Genomic DNA, 13363 nt, shown 5'->3' on the forward strand with positions numbered 1-13363 from the left:
AACCTAGTGATTCTGTGATTCTGTGAAAGATGTCTTTTAAGATGGACTATGTATATATTAGTCAACTAACAAATACTTGTTTTCTCTTGTGCAAAATGAAACCAAAATAATACAGCTGGAAGCTTTTTTTTTTAATGCAACAGAACTGGGAGCCTTTGAAAAATGAACACCTATAGCTCTTCTTGTAAAAGCTGAAAAAGATACTTAACAGAGTACATGATATACTTTACAACTTGAATGACCTCCAACTAGCTGTATTCTTCTCTGGTTCTCTATGTACCTGGAGATACCTTTTTAATTTCACATAAAATGTTTATTTATAGATGTAGTGTATTTAATAAACTGCTTTGAAGTTGCAGAAAATTTAGATTTTAGCTTAAATTAAAATTAAAAAAACAATACTTTAGAAGGCAGTAATGTAAACTAATTTTCTGTTTGCATGGAAACTACTAACAATTTCTAGATATTATCATGATCCCTTCCAACCTCAATGAGTCTGTGAAAGGGGATGAGAATTTATAGCTGTCATTATGTATGGTAGAAGTTACTTCCATAGATTTGGAAAAAAAGTAGAAGCGTATCATAGGTATAGTTGAGGATTTGTTTGGTTTTTCTTTAGCAGGTTCTCTCAAAATTATTTCAGAAGTTTAAAAATGGCTGTATTCAGAAATTTGCACCAAACATTTCCTCTCACTTCTACACTAGTGCTCTCAGCACAAAGCATTAAAGGGAAGGTGATGCCGAAGAGTTGCCCATCAGGCCAACTATAAGGAATTTGAGGACTTGGAGGTAAACTGTTTAGAATTTTGGTGTTTTTTCTAAAGGAAAAATCACCATTTTTGCTACTTATCGCTTAGGAAATTTAAAATGTTGACCCTGTTTTTGGTGACCGTACAGGTAGAAAAAATTCTGTCCCCCTGCTGACTGTTGTTGGGGAAACAAATGGAAATTGATAAAGGTGTCATTGTTGGCTTTTTTTTTTGTTAAAGATATGAATAAAATTAAAGTTAGATATTGAAATTTTTGAGAGACTGTTTTGTTTAAGTTTGTGTATTTGTCATCTTAACATGATTTGAAGTGGCTTAAAACTTAACTACAGATGTTTTGGGGTCTAGTTCTACTTTTAACTTAAATCAGCCTTCACATGGTACATAAAATTATCACATGCTATAATTAGCTGTAAATGTTCAACAGTCCTATCTGTGAAAATACAAAGATGATGGCATGCGTTAATATTATCTAAAGAAATATTTTTGGGACAAGTGTTATTTTGTGAAACCTAAATTGATGGTGGAATGAGGAGTCTCATTTTGTGCTGCATTCATTAATGTCTTTCCAATATCCTTAAGAAGAATAATAATCTTAAAAATATCTGTAACCATTTATGCATACTTTGTAATCAAGTCTTTCGAAGAAAAGCACCGTGGATGAATCTTGAGAATCTTGGCACTTAATTATCCTAGTTGTTTTTAAAAATGTTCATACAGCATTCAACTATTGGTCCAGTACAATCTGTTCTCGAAGGAGATGTAAGAAAGACTAGAAGCACTAAGAACAGCACATCACAGAATGAGATTTATGAAGTTCTGCTGTCTGAGCCTTTCATAGGGACAAGCATCCTGCCTTCCCAGATAGTAAAAAGTGGTACTTCAAGCTGCTTGTGCATCCCCATAAAAGCCATGGACACTGCCTTTCATGTCAAACCCCATTAGAAACAATCTGTCACGAAAGAATGAGTGTAGGTTTGGCATAAAAATCATTTAATCGTGGCCACTTCTTAACAGAGCTATCATTCTCAGCACATGAGTTTGGATTCGTTATTATTTGGATTTGTTATTTACAAGGAACAGATTTAATTTGCTTTCATAAAAATACTATTTTCGTTTCAGTCCAGTCAGTTTTTAATTACTGCTAAGCTTTTTCCAGCCTGGTGGAAAATGTGGCAATTGTGAGCTACCTTTAGATAAAATGTCTTGTTCTCTCTTGCCTGATTTCTGCACCGTCTGTGAGACTTTCTTTTTACATCCCTGAAAATACGCTTTGCTCTGTGGCATCCCTTGCTTGCATCCATTGTTTTGTAACGATTTAACTGGTTGTTGATAATCAGCAGCTCTAAATTACCTTAAGGATGATCTCAAAGAAGCCATTGGGTATCATAAGTAGATGGCTGCCCTGCCAAGCCAGGTGTTTGCTGCCAAAACCATGGCGTGAGCTCTAGTAACTCTGCAGAAAGGTTACACATCAGTTCAGCTGTCCAGGCAAAGTGCATTTCTCAATTCAGGTTGGAAGCTGCCGTGTAACATAGAGGTTGTGGTTTGACCCAGGTGTATACCATTCCTGCACAAGCAAGTCTGATTTGCATTTAAACTTGTGATTGACTACTTTAATGTCATATGTTTTGGATGACTTTATGACCTTAGATTAAAGGTAGTCTTGTCTTGTGCACTTTGACAAGCAGAAGCTGTCAAAGTATGTGCAGTAATGGCATTCATTTTATGGTGGGGGCAGTTGGGTGTTGTTAAATGCTGTACTGTCATCAAATCCACTCTCGGGGAATACAAATTCCTGTGTTGTTTTCAGGAAGCCAAAATATATTCTCCAACTTGTAGAATATTTTTCTACTGCAATATGGATGATGAGTTAATGCTTTAAGAAAGAGAAGAATTTCTACTCTGACTTATGCTTTGTGGTCTCAAACCTCTAGGTGACTTTCCTGCAATAGTCAAGTTTGTCAGAGAATTTTAGGACTCTTTTATTAACTTGGTTTGCAGTGGGGGTTTTTAATTTAAAAAAAATCCTGTGAATTTCCTTAGCAGCAGCCATAAAAATTACAGGGGAGGTGGGAGATAGGTAAGGTGGAAAGTAAATTTTGTGCTATTTAGTTGGGAGATTAGTCTTTCCATTACTTTTTTTTTTTAAAGCTAGAAGTTACATCTTTGTTACTTATCAGCATGTCTAGCCAGATAGTTCCATTAATGTGTTATTTTTCTCTTTGCATTGCATATAATCTCCACAGTATTTATTAATATACTGGATTAAAAAAAAAAAGTCCTGCCATATAATTTGATAGCTGATGACATTTAAAGGTCCTTTCCAACACAAAGATTCTATGATTCTGTGATTATATTTATAGCTTCATGTAACTGATGAAGAAACAGGCCATTTGAAGGGAGAGGGGAAGGTGATAGCAGAGATGGTGGAGTGATCTTTTGTGTACATTTAACGTGCTCTAGCAGCAGCTTATAAATTTGCAGCAAGGTTGTGATGTAAAGGAAGGAGAAAACACACTGAAGACACGCTGGGTTTTTTGGTCAGATTTGTTTTTCATATTTCTTATGTAACCTGTTTTAAAATTAATTTAAACTTGCTTTTTAACAAAATACATGGCCATTGGCACTTAAATAAACATTCAGCAATTTTTGGCCTCGGTACCCTTTTGGTCAGGTGCAGGTTACAGCATGTCTGCCTTCTCACCCAGGTGTAAGTAAATCTGCTTTATCCACATCTCTAGTTGCCTTGATAGTGTGGTAAGCTGGGTCACACAGCCCCAGCAGAGTGGCCGTATTCCTTCTGACGATCTAATGAATCTGTTGAAAGATGCCTCTATGCCCCTGTTGCAGTGTCCCAAATGTGTCCAGACCAAATTTGTGTATTTGTGTATGTATGCACACAGATATTTGTATTCATACTTATTTTTATATGTTTATATGCAGAATATACCTATAACAGTCAAGGTAATCAAAGGTTGATTGTTTCTCAGAAAAGGTTTTAAAGCATAGGAATAAATAAAATGATAGGCATCATAAATTACAGGTGCTTTCTGTAAGACATGTTTGAAATTGCCTTTAGTTCTTTCATATGCCACATACAAGTTCAGAAAAAGATTTAAGTTGCTTAAATTCCTCTTGGATCTCTGAAAGATTCTAACTTACTTTTCTGTTTCACGGTAAAATATATATAGAGCGACCTGAACATTGCCAGTTCCAGACTTGCAGCAGCTCTTGAGCTGCAGGGGAATTCTGAATTGAGTTTTCTAAACAGGGTTTTGGGAAGTCTTATTTATGAATGGATGGTTGTCTAACAAAGTTAAATAGCAGTATGTGGAAATCTGTCTGCTTTGCTTTTTCATTCTTTGCAGACACGACGAAAAGTATTAAATGACTATTTCTTTTTTCTTTTGCTTTGTTCTGGTTAAGACTTTTCCCTTGACTATCTTATAATAATTTTAATTATGTAGAGTGTATGCCTTTTAATACTTCACCTATAATTCCTTTAATATTTTAATTTCTAAAAGTCAAATAGATGTTTGCTTAGACACACCTTTTAACCTTTAGGTGTACTTACAAAAGCCATGCCTTTTGATATTTTTACAGCTATTCTTACTGCCTTCTAACATAAAATAATATGCTGTAGGTATAATTAGCTTCAATTATACCTACAGTTTTTTCTTGCATGTAATAGACTGCTACCTTTATGTTCATATCTCAGGATGAAAATCTCATAAATAATGTATTGTGTTGTAAAAGATTAATGTTTAATGATAAACTATATTTAGTGATATGCTTACAAAGACCTAAACATGTTATATGCACATATACATATAAAATAAATTAAAACAAGTTGGTTTTCATGCTGCCTTTTTTTTTTTTAAACTTAAGTGGTGGAATTTTTTACTATAATAATTGCGTAGATACATTGTGCTGTTGTTCCCTGAGACAATGTTAGATGGAAGTATTTCCTTTTTTTGGTGTTCGGCTGTGATAGCCTAAATATGGGAAGAAAATGTCTGCTGGGCTATTTGACTGCAGTAAGAGTAAAAAGACTACCTGGTTAATTATGCTGAACATTTTAAGATGCCTCTTTCATTTGCTTGGTTGACTGAAAACAAGGTTTTCTGTAGTGTGTAGTACAAGAATACATTGTAAAAGTGTAAGAAGAAAAAAATTTTAAAATGCTGTTGTCTGTTTCATTCTCCCCAAGAAAGGGAGTTCCGTGCTCCATCTTTGGGATCTTTGGAAAATTGCATGAAGCTTTCCCAGATGACTGTCCAGGGACTTCAACAGTTCAAGTCTCCCCTTTTGCAGCTGCCTCACATTGAAGAGGACAATCTTAGGCGAGTCTCCAATCATAAAAAGGTATAAAACTACAAATGATACTTGGTAACTTCTTAAAACACTTTCTGCTACTTCTTTTACCTACTTGCCTATAAGGAAGTAAGGTCACGAATTAACTAAGAGAATTAAAATATGTGGTTTTTTTCAGGATTTCAGTACAATACTTCCTAAATGATCTGTGTGTTTTTTGTTTCTTTAAAATCCATCTCAGTTAGGAGGTGGGAAATAAGATCAGATCTGATAAAGTGTAAAAGAGTGTAAAAGATGAGTCTACGTTGACCTCGCAAACAGAAGAAACTTTTTTCTTATTACAGAGTAATATCTCCTATTTAATATCTTTCCAGCATGTGTCTGGAATATCTTACTGGGACTTAACTTTTTTTTTTTTGAGGGGGTTTACATCATTCTTAATCTCGTTTGATAGAAAATGTATTTGGAAGGTAACACAGATGAGTTCCTAAAAGGAAAAAAATTATCAGTTACTGTGGGACCTTTTTTCAGGTTTTGTGACCCTTTATGTATGAAAGAGGATGCTTTATAAAGCTCTTACTATGTAGGTGTAGTTGGGTAAGTGTTGGTATTTTTGGAATTTAAGAACAAAAAAGAATAGGCTTATCTGAATACCTGCATACGTTTCTTCACTCTGTTTCACTGACTCTCTGTATTCAAACCTGCTTGTTTGAATTGTACTATATTATTATATATATAATAATATAATATAGTAATATAATATATTACTATACTATTCAAACCTTGTTTGTTTGACTGTACTATATCTTCTAGGAATGCCTGGTTAGAAACAAGCAGTTATCTTCTAGTAGAACCTATTGACTTTTTGATAGTCTTATTATAATGGTGATTTGGATCAATCTTAAAAATATTCTTTTTATGTAATGGAAATTTTGTTTATCTTTAACTATAGCCTTAGGTGGCATTTAAATGCTTCTGTGTTACCATGAAGATAAGAATTCTTAAGTACTGTATTTTTTTAATCACCTTTGAACATGCTTGTTCATCAAATAATCAAGTAGTCTTTTCCTTTGGATAAAGTAAAAGAATCATTCTCTTACAGGTATCATCAAACACTTACTTTTCTTAATCCAGGCCTAAACTACAGGGAGCATACAAAAAAGTTTGCAATTTTAGATGTATTTTTTGACATGTGCAGTGTAACTAAGTAAAAAAATCAAGAATTTGGCTATCCCATAATCCCACTTGTCCTTCCCCTGAAAGAGGGAAGAGACCAATTTGCTAGGCTTGTTTGTACAGGATTCCCATGCGTTGAGCTCTTCAAAAATACAGTCCCTTAGATTGGAGATGAGATCAGTCTACCTGGGTGCCTGAAGTTGTTTTTAATAAAATACGTAGATTTATAATGGTGAGGTAATCAAGTGTTCAGACAAATCTGTGTTTGTTTTATCCTTTTTGCTCTGCAAATCTTAAAAGGAATGGTTTTAGACTTGTTTGCAGTTCAGTATAAAAAAAAAAAAGTAACTTGTACTTAGTTGTTCCTGCTAATATAAATCTCAAAGCATTGAAGTACTCTAAATAAAGAACTGATTAGTATGATTTCTTGGCTCAGCTTTCTGAAAAAGCTGGCTGAAATAATAGTTTTATAAGTAATGTATCCAGTTTCTAAGGGGTGACATGCTAAGGAATGCACCAATGTTCAAAGCAGTGCTGTTTAGTAGGTTTGTTTGAATTCAACCTCTTAGTTTTATTGTTTCTCAAAACATATGCTTGCTAATTTCCTAAAATATGGTGTTTTTATAAGATCAAATCAAATGGTGTGTATGTATCAGTAACATGGGGACACAAATGGTATATTCTCAAGAGTTTTCGTGGACTATCTTCTCTGCTACCATGTGACTTCCTTTCTTTTTTTTTTTTGTTTTAATTCAGTATAAAATCAAAAGTATTCAGGATTTGGTGAGTTTGAAAGGTTCTGATCGTCGCAATTTACTGCACTTCCTAGAAGATAAGAAATACGATGAAGTTATGGCTGTCCTTGGCAGCTTTCCGTATGTCACTATGGATATAAAACCACAGGGTGAGTGGGAGGTCCTTTTGTTCTGTATGTGTTGCTCTTCTGACATTTTGATAGTCTGTTGGCAGTAAGCTTTTGGAGGATGCTGAAACACAACTCTCTCTTATTTATGTGGCCTGGAAATGACATACTTTTTTGAGTGGCGGCCTCTTGTACATGAGATTTATAGCGTGAGGAGACAAAGTACATTGAAACATTTCACAGATTCCCAAGCCAGCAGTAGTTTCTCCTACAGGAGCTTGTCTGGTATTTCATCTGTTGATTTAATTTTTCATGAGCAATGTGAATTCTGGTTGAAATACCACTTTTATTAGCTATCTTAAAAAGTTGGTGCTTATTCCAGAATTTATGTTCAACTTACTGCAGCGTGGAGAGTCCTCTGTGAGATTTTGAGTTGGAGACCCTGATGACTAAATATTCATGTGGTCCTTTGTGATAATCCTTGTACAGTTTTTATATCTGACAGTTTGTCCATGCTAGGCTTAGCTACCTTTTGTGTGTACTGTTTTAATGAATGTATAATGCTCTTCCCCTCTGAAGATTAGGTATATTGTTAAGCAGTTCCTGTTAGGCAGCCTTTCAGTGGAAAGTGAATTGGTTCTGCAGTCTCCTTTCCTTCATAGAAGATCAGTGCTAGTAAATGTGAGATATTTGAAAGATTGTTCTAACACTTGTTTCTAATTTATATCGTTACTGTGGTTGCAATGATCAAATTTAAAATGTGATGTGTTTTGTTTGGGTAGCCGAATTTGTAATCTGGCATATGCATAGTCCTCTGTGAGAAGCAAATGTTAATGGAAATATCAGTTAAGGAAGCAAATGTCTGTTAATCTTGGTATTTCTAAATGTTGTTTGTGTTTTTTTAAAAAACAAACAAAAGACTTTATCTTATTGTACCACAGGATTGTACACGGTTCTGTTAATCTGCTTAAAATTCAGTCTTGGGTTACCTTCCCATATTTTGGCAAGCAGCCCTTTTCTGCCTGTAGTCTTTATTTGTCACACAGCTGTACTCAGGTGTGGTATGGAGGATTAAACAATGCATATGCTTCCCTGCTTAGCTCAGCATTACCTTTATATAAAATATATATTTAAAACTAGTGAATAGTAAAACTGCTTTCTCGGGGTGAGGGTCAGGGGAAATAAATAAAATTTCTACACTGGGATATAACTCTGTTCCTCCCCAACCTGGGACAGTCTCCAGTTCATAGATTGGAGATATAAACTCCGCAGTGGCTTTCCTGTGGGCTTTATGTTTTAGTTAAAATAATCATTGCTGTTCTTTTATTTTCCTTTGCCTTCTACTTAAAAAGACAATTAAATGCATGATTGTTAATGTGGCATTGAAATTGAGTTGTTAATCATATGAATGTCAGGAAAATCAAAGTTATGATTCCCAGAACAAATATAACAGGGTCCCTTTGGTCATGTGTGGTATTTCATGTTTCTGAAGTTTTATGCTTTAATATATAATGCACAATATTACAGAGTTATGGTTCCCACAGCAGCTATAACTTTGAATTTTCTAACTTTCATGCAATTAAAATTTTAAACTCTGTTGCTGGTTTATAGTTTGCTGAATTACCAGCCCTCATCCTGATAGTATATTTGAGGTTGTAAGAGACTTATTAAATATTTTGAAATTAAATTTTGTTCAAAATTCTGGAATTTGTATGCTTATATGTAGACATAGCAGAAACAATGTTTAGTGGAAAAAAAGGCTTTAGAGAAGTTTAACAGATGTGTTGCTTTTCTTTTTATGCTAGTTTTGGATGATGAAGACAGCAACAATATTACAGTAGGTTCTCTTGTCACTGTTCTGGTCACACTAACAAGACAGACCATGGCAGTAAGTACTAAGAATACTTGTTCTTTCAGGGTAATTGCAAGTGTATGCTAATAAACAGGCATTTTGTCTTTGCAAGCTAACAGTGTTTTGTAAATATAACTGTGAAATTAAGACTTGAAATTGAGAACTTCCTGATGTTGATCCTCCCTTATGTTTTTGTTTCTGAATGAGAAGGTTTTCCTGGAATCAAACCAAAGTTCAGTCTGACCCGTTGCAGTTGTCTAGGGAACAGTAAAAGAACATGGCAAGTGATACTGCCCTGAGGTTTGTAAATAACAGGAAAAGAGACATTCAGAAACTTAGTTCTTGGACTAGAATAACGTATTCACTCAAGACCTTAGGACAGTGTTTGATTTCACTTTTTGTGGGCTCATAATGTTACAAATCCCTTGGGTGTTATAGACACTTTTGTGAAAGAAACTCAATCCAGCAGAATGCAGAATATACATGGAAATATAAGTGCCACATGAAGAAAGAGGACTGCTGAATGGGTAGCAATGTGGCTTAACCAAAATACTACTATACCCTGGTAGTTAAACTTCTGATTTGTGCTTATTTTTTAGCTTAAAATGTAGTAAAATGACTTTCTTTGAACAAAAAACACAATGCACAAAAACTAAACAAAACAAACCTTTACCTAACAAATCCTACAGTGTCAATTTTCGCATCTGTACTATTCAGATAATTACCTTAAGTAAACAGAAAGTCTGAGTTATGCCTCTAAGGTAAGGCATACGAGCATGAGTATTACTGTTGAGGATCAGACTAGCCATTGAAGCCAGTTCAGCAGAAAGCAATCTGTATATATAAAGTGCCATGTGTTCATGCTATGGAATTTCAGAATGCATCACCTCAATGATAACTGAGGATGCAGTATGTAGAAAGTAAAAGCACCATATCACTATGCTGGATCTTAAAAACGAAAGAAACTGAAAATTGTGAGCATATTGAACTGTACTTAGAAATTAATTAAAATGTCTGACAGCATACAGAAAAATTATTTAAGATGTTTTCTGTGTCAGCTCCGCTAGGCAGTCTGGCACTGAGACACGACCTAAAAACTAGAGCTAGCCTTTTCTATGATGCTTTTTTGGGGTGATCTCTTGTATTTGCCATCTTTGTATGATGACAACTCCTTATGACTGAATGTTTTTATTTTTTTTAAATGGCATATAGTATGTTTTGAAGAAAGAAATGCATGAAAAAATTCCATTTGCATAGAGATGTTCTAGTCTACATAATACTAACATTGTGTTTTGTCTTAATGTTTCGTATTTCTGATTTGATTTTTTGTCCTGTGTCCCTGAGTAGCAGTGCAGCTGTTGAAGTTTTTAATGCTTTGGCAAGTGGAGCAGAATTTGCATTTTACTACTGCTTGCTTTTGTGATACAGGCTTTCTATGCTTTATAAAACAAGTAGGTTTTTGGAACAAGATGACATGTCACTAAATTTCTTTATAATGCTAGTGATGGAAAAATCCTAGACCAAATGTTCAAAATAGTGTTTAATTTTGATCTGTTAATCCTCTGTTGTGTTTGTCACTGATAAAAAGAATTTGCCATAGTGTGTAAAACCTTCAGACCTGATTAAGGTGATTCAGTCTAGAGTTCAAATATAAAAAATAATAATTTGCTCTTTTGGTACATCTTTTTCTAACCAGGAAGTATTTGAAAAGGAACAGTCTATATGTGCAGCGGAAGAGCAACCAGCAGAAGATGGGGTAAGCGAAGAATGAATGTTCCTCTTGCTAGCTAAAGAGAACTTTCTTTCAGAGACTGAGTTGCTAATTGTGTGCTGCTTTAGCATTTTTTTCCAGAAATGCCCAAGTGTCTCTTGAGCTATGCTTTCTAACTTTGGTTCTCAGCTTAGAATGCTGAAAGTACAGTGAATGCCTGAAATCTAATGAACAGAATAAATATGTGAAATACTGTTTTCCTACAGCAAGGAGATGTCAACAAAGTTAAGAGCAAAGGATGGCAACAAAAGAATAAAGGAACCAAGAAAGCTTCAAAATCAAAGAAGAAGAAGCCGTTGAAAAAGAAACCTGTGCCACCTTCATTGCAGCCACCGAAACAGCAGAAGCAAAAACAAGCTAATGGGGTAGCTCATAGATTCATTGATATTTTAGTATTTTGTTCAATTCATCACTCCTAGTCTGATTGTTCTTTTGTATCTGTCTGTTAGTTTCATTCTGTGCTTTTGTAATGCGTATCTCCTAAAACAGCATTTTTTTTTTACATTTAAAAATTACTGGTAAAATAATCAGGGAACCACCACAGTCATGTTTCCAATGGCCTGCTGAAAGTTGTGCCTAACTACTTTAGAAGTCTGGCTTCATAGTCCCTTCTTATTGGTTCTTGCTGTGTTCTGGGAGGTGAATTGTTCTGTACCTTCTACTTTTCCTTTTAAAGGAGAAAAATGAAGTGATACTGCCTTCTGTTAAATTAAGTAGCTTTAGTACTTTTATGCTTCCACTGCTTGGTGCTTTCTCCACCTCATAGGCTATGTTGTAGGAACTTTCTTATATTCTCTCTGATTTTCTTACGACTTTTTGAAATGCGATCCCAAAATCAAATACTGTTTTCTCCTATTTGTGTTGTGAGTGCCATATGGAGAGGGTAAATGGCTTCCCTGTTCCTCTTAGCACATGAGGTGAAAAGGATTAATCTTCACTGTAGACATGCTCCGTGACACAAGAAGAGTGTAGATCAAAATAGGAAATAAGGGCTATGACCTTAAGACAGATGCTGTGAATGCTGTGTACTACAATAATGCAGACAAACTAAGTTAGAGGTTTTTGTTTGTTGTTTTTTTCTTTCCCATTAGGAAGTAGTTGCGAAGGAAGAAGAGGAGGAGATCTCTGATAAAGGAAGTGAATCTGAAGAAGAAGAAACAAACAGGGACTCTCAAAGTGAAAAAGATGATGGAAGTGACAGAGACTCTGAAAGAGAACAAGATGAGAAGCAAAACAAAGATGATGAAGCTGTAAGCCTTACTTTTTCTTGAAGGGTAATGTTGCCTCTGAGGTTGAGGCAAAATGGGTTTTAATCCTCTAACATCCCCTCAGGCTAGGCAACAGTAGGATGAAGGAGTAATACCAGTTCTCCAGAGGTTTTGAGACCTCATTCTGGCATAAGAACTTTGTCATTGCCAGTCTTTTTCAGAAAGAGCAGTGAAGGGCCTTTGCAGCATAGACAGAAAACTTAAAAATGACATGAGAAAAATAGCTTAACTTCAGAGAGAGATTGTAATGTTTCTTTCAGCTTGACTTGGTTACTAGCTGCTGCAGATTTTGTGAGATAAAGTCTCTCCTTTGAACTTTGTTTTTTACATGCAGTGGCTGTTGCATACTGCATAATGCATAGTGTAAGCACACAGTAGTTGAACGAACTTGTACATGTGCTTACTAAACTCTATTAACTGCTAATAATTAAGTTAGACGTTCGAAACTGTAGTTGTAATTAAGAACGAGGCATTGTGGTGGTAGATGAGTTCTGCACCACAGGTCTTACAGTGGAAGACTTAAGAGTGACAGCTGGAAGTGCCATACAAGATGAGAATAAGCTTCTGATGGGAAAAGAATCATCAAGATTGTAAAAAGGACTCTTACAGCTCAGCCAGTGAGTGTTTATAGGCAGTGCTGTAGAAGTGAGTTTTGAAGAATGTGTGCAAGCCAGGCAGATTTGTGTTTTGGGTTTTTTGGTGTTTTTTTTTTTAATATTTATGTGAGTGGTCTCTTAAGTTTTACTGTTGCTTGATTTTTTTTTTTTTTTCTTTTAATCATACTGTATAACTTGATCTTTACATGCCTCTCCCTTTTATAATGTGTAGTGTAGCACAAGAACTTGTTGTATGTATTATTTCCATGGGGTAGTATGTCTATCTCTTTTTTTTTTTTTAAATACCAAAGATGCCTAATGCACAGTAACTCTTTGAACTTGTCTTTGACAGGAGTGGCAAGAACTACAGCAAAGTATACAGAGGAAGGAACGAGCGCTTCTTGAAACGAAGTCAAAGATAACGCATCCCGTTTACAGTCTTTTTTTTCCTGAGGTCAGTGATAGAAAACATTGTAGCTGTGAAACATGAGAGTTAATATAGTAGAAATTAATTGCTATTTTTATATTTTTACTGTAAATACTGGGCTTTTCAAGTATTAGACTTTTTTGAAAAATTGCTAATCTTCATTTAAAAAAAGTCTTTTAATTCATAAAACCCTCTCAAACTTTCAGATGTTTTTCTAAAACTTTTAATGTATTACTCTTTCTGTCCAGTTCCCAGAGACTTGCAAACTTGTATAGAATTTAAGGTTCCTTTTTGATGGCAATAATGCTAAAGTTTTGGTTTTTTTTT

General features: G+C 34.8%; 1 protein-coding gene across 1 annotated transcript in view; it reads left to right on the forward strand.

The window, feature by feature from the left end:
• Nucleotides 1-4980: 4980 nt before the first annotated feature.
• The window catches only part of SEC63 (SEC63 homolog (S. cerevisiae)), a gene marked incomplete at its 5' end in the record, with an annotated part of 16586 nt that continues 8203 nt past the window's right edge, over nucleotides 4981-13363 (forward strand). Inside the window, 7 exons of the mRNA XM_010287380.1 lie at nucleotides 4981-5135; nucleotides 7017-7164; nucleotides 8928-9010; nucleotides 10671-10730; nucleotides 10952-11110; nucleotides 11837-11995; nucleotides 12962-13063. Of these exons, the coding sequence (XP_010285682.1) occupies nucleotides 4981-5135; nucleotides 7017-7164; nucleotides 8928-9010; nucleotides 10671-10730; nucleotides 10952-11110; nucleotides 11837-11995; nucleotides 12962-13063 (866 nt within the window). The remainder of the gene's footprint in view (nucleotides 5136-7016; nucleotides 7165-8927; nucleotides 9011-10670; nucleotides 10731-10951; nucleotides 11111-11836; nucleotides 11996-12961; nucleotides 13064-13363) is intronic.

The sequence above is a fragment of the Phaethon lepturus genome, unplaced genomic scaffold, assembly GCF_000687285.1.
Source record: "Phaethon lepturus isolate BGI_N335 unplaced genomic scaffold, ASM68728v1 scaffold22955, whole genome shotgun sequence".
Classification (NCBI taxonomy): Eukaryota; Metazoa; Chordata; class Aves; order Phaethontiformes; family Phaethontidae; genus Phaethon; species Phaethon lepturus.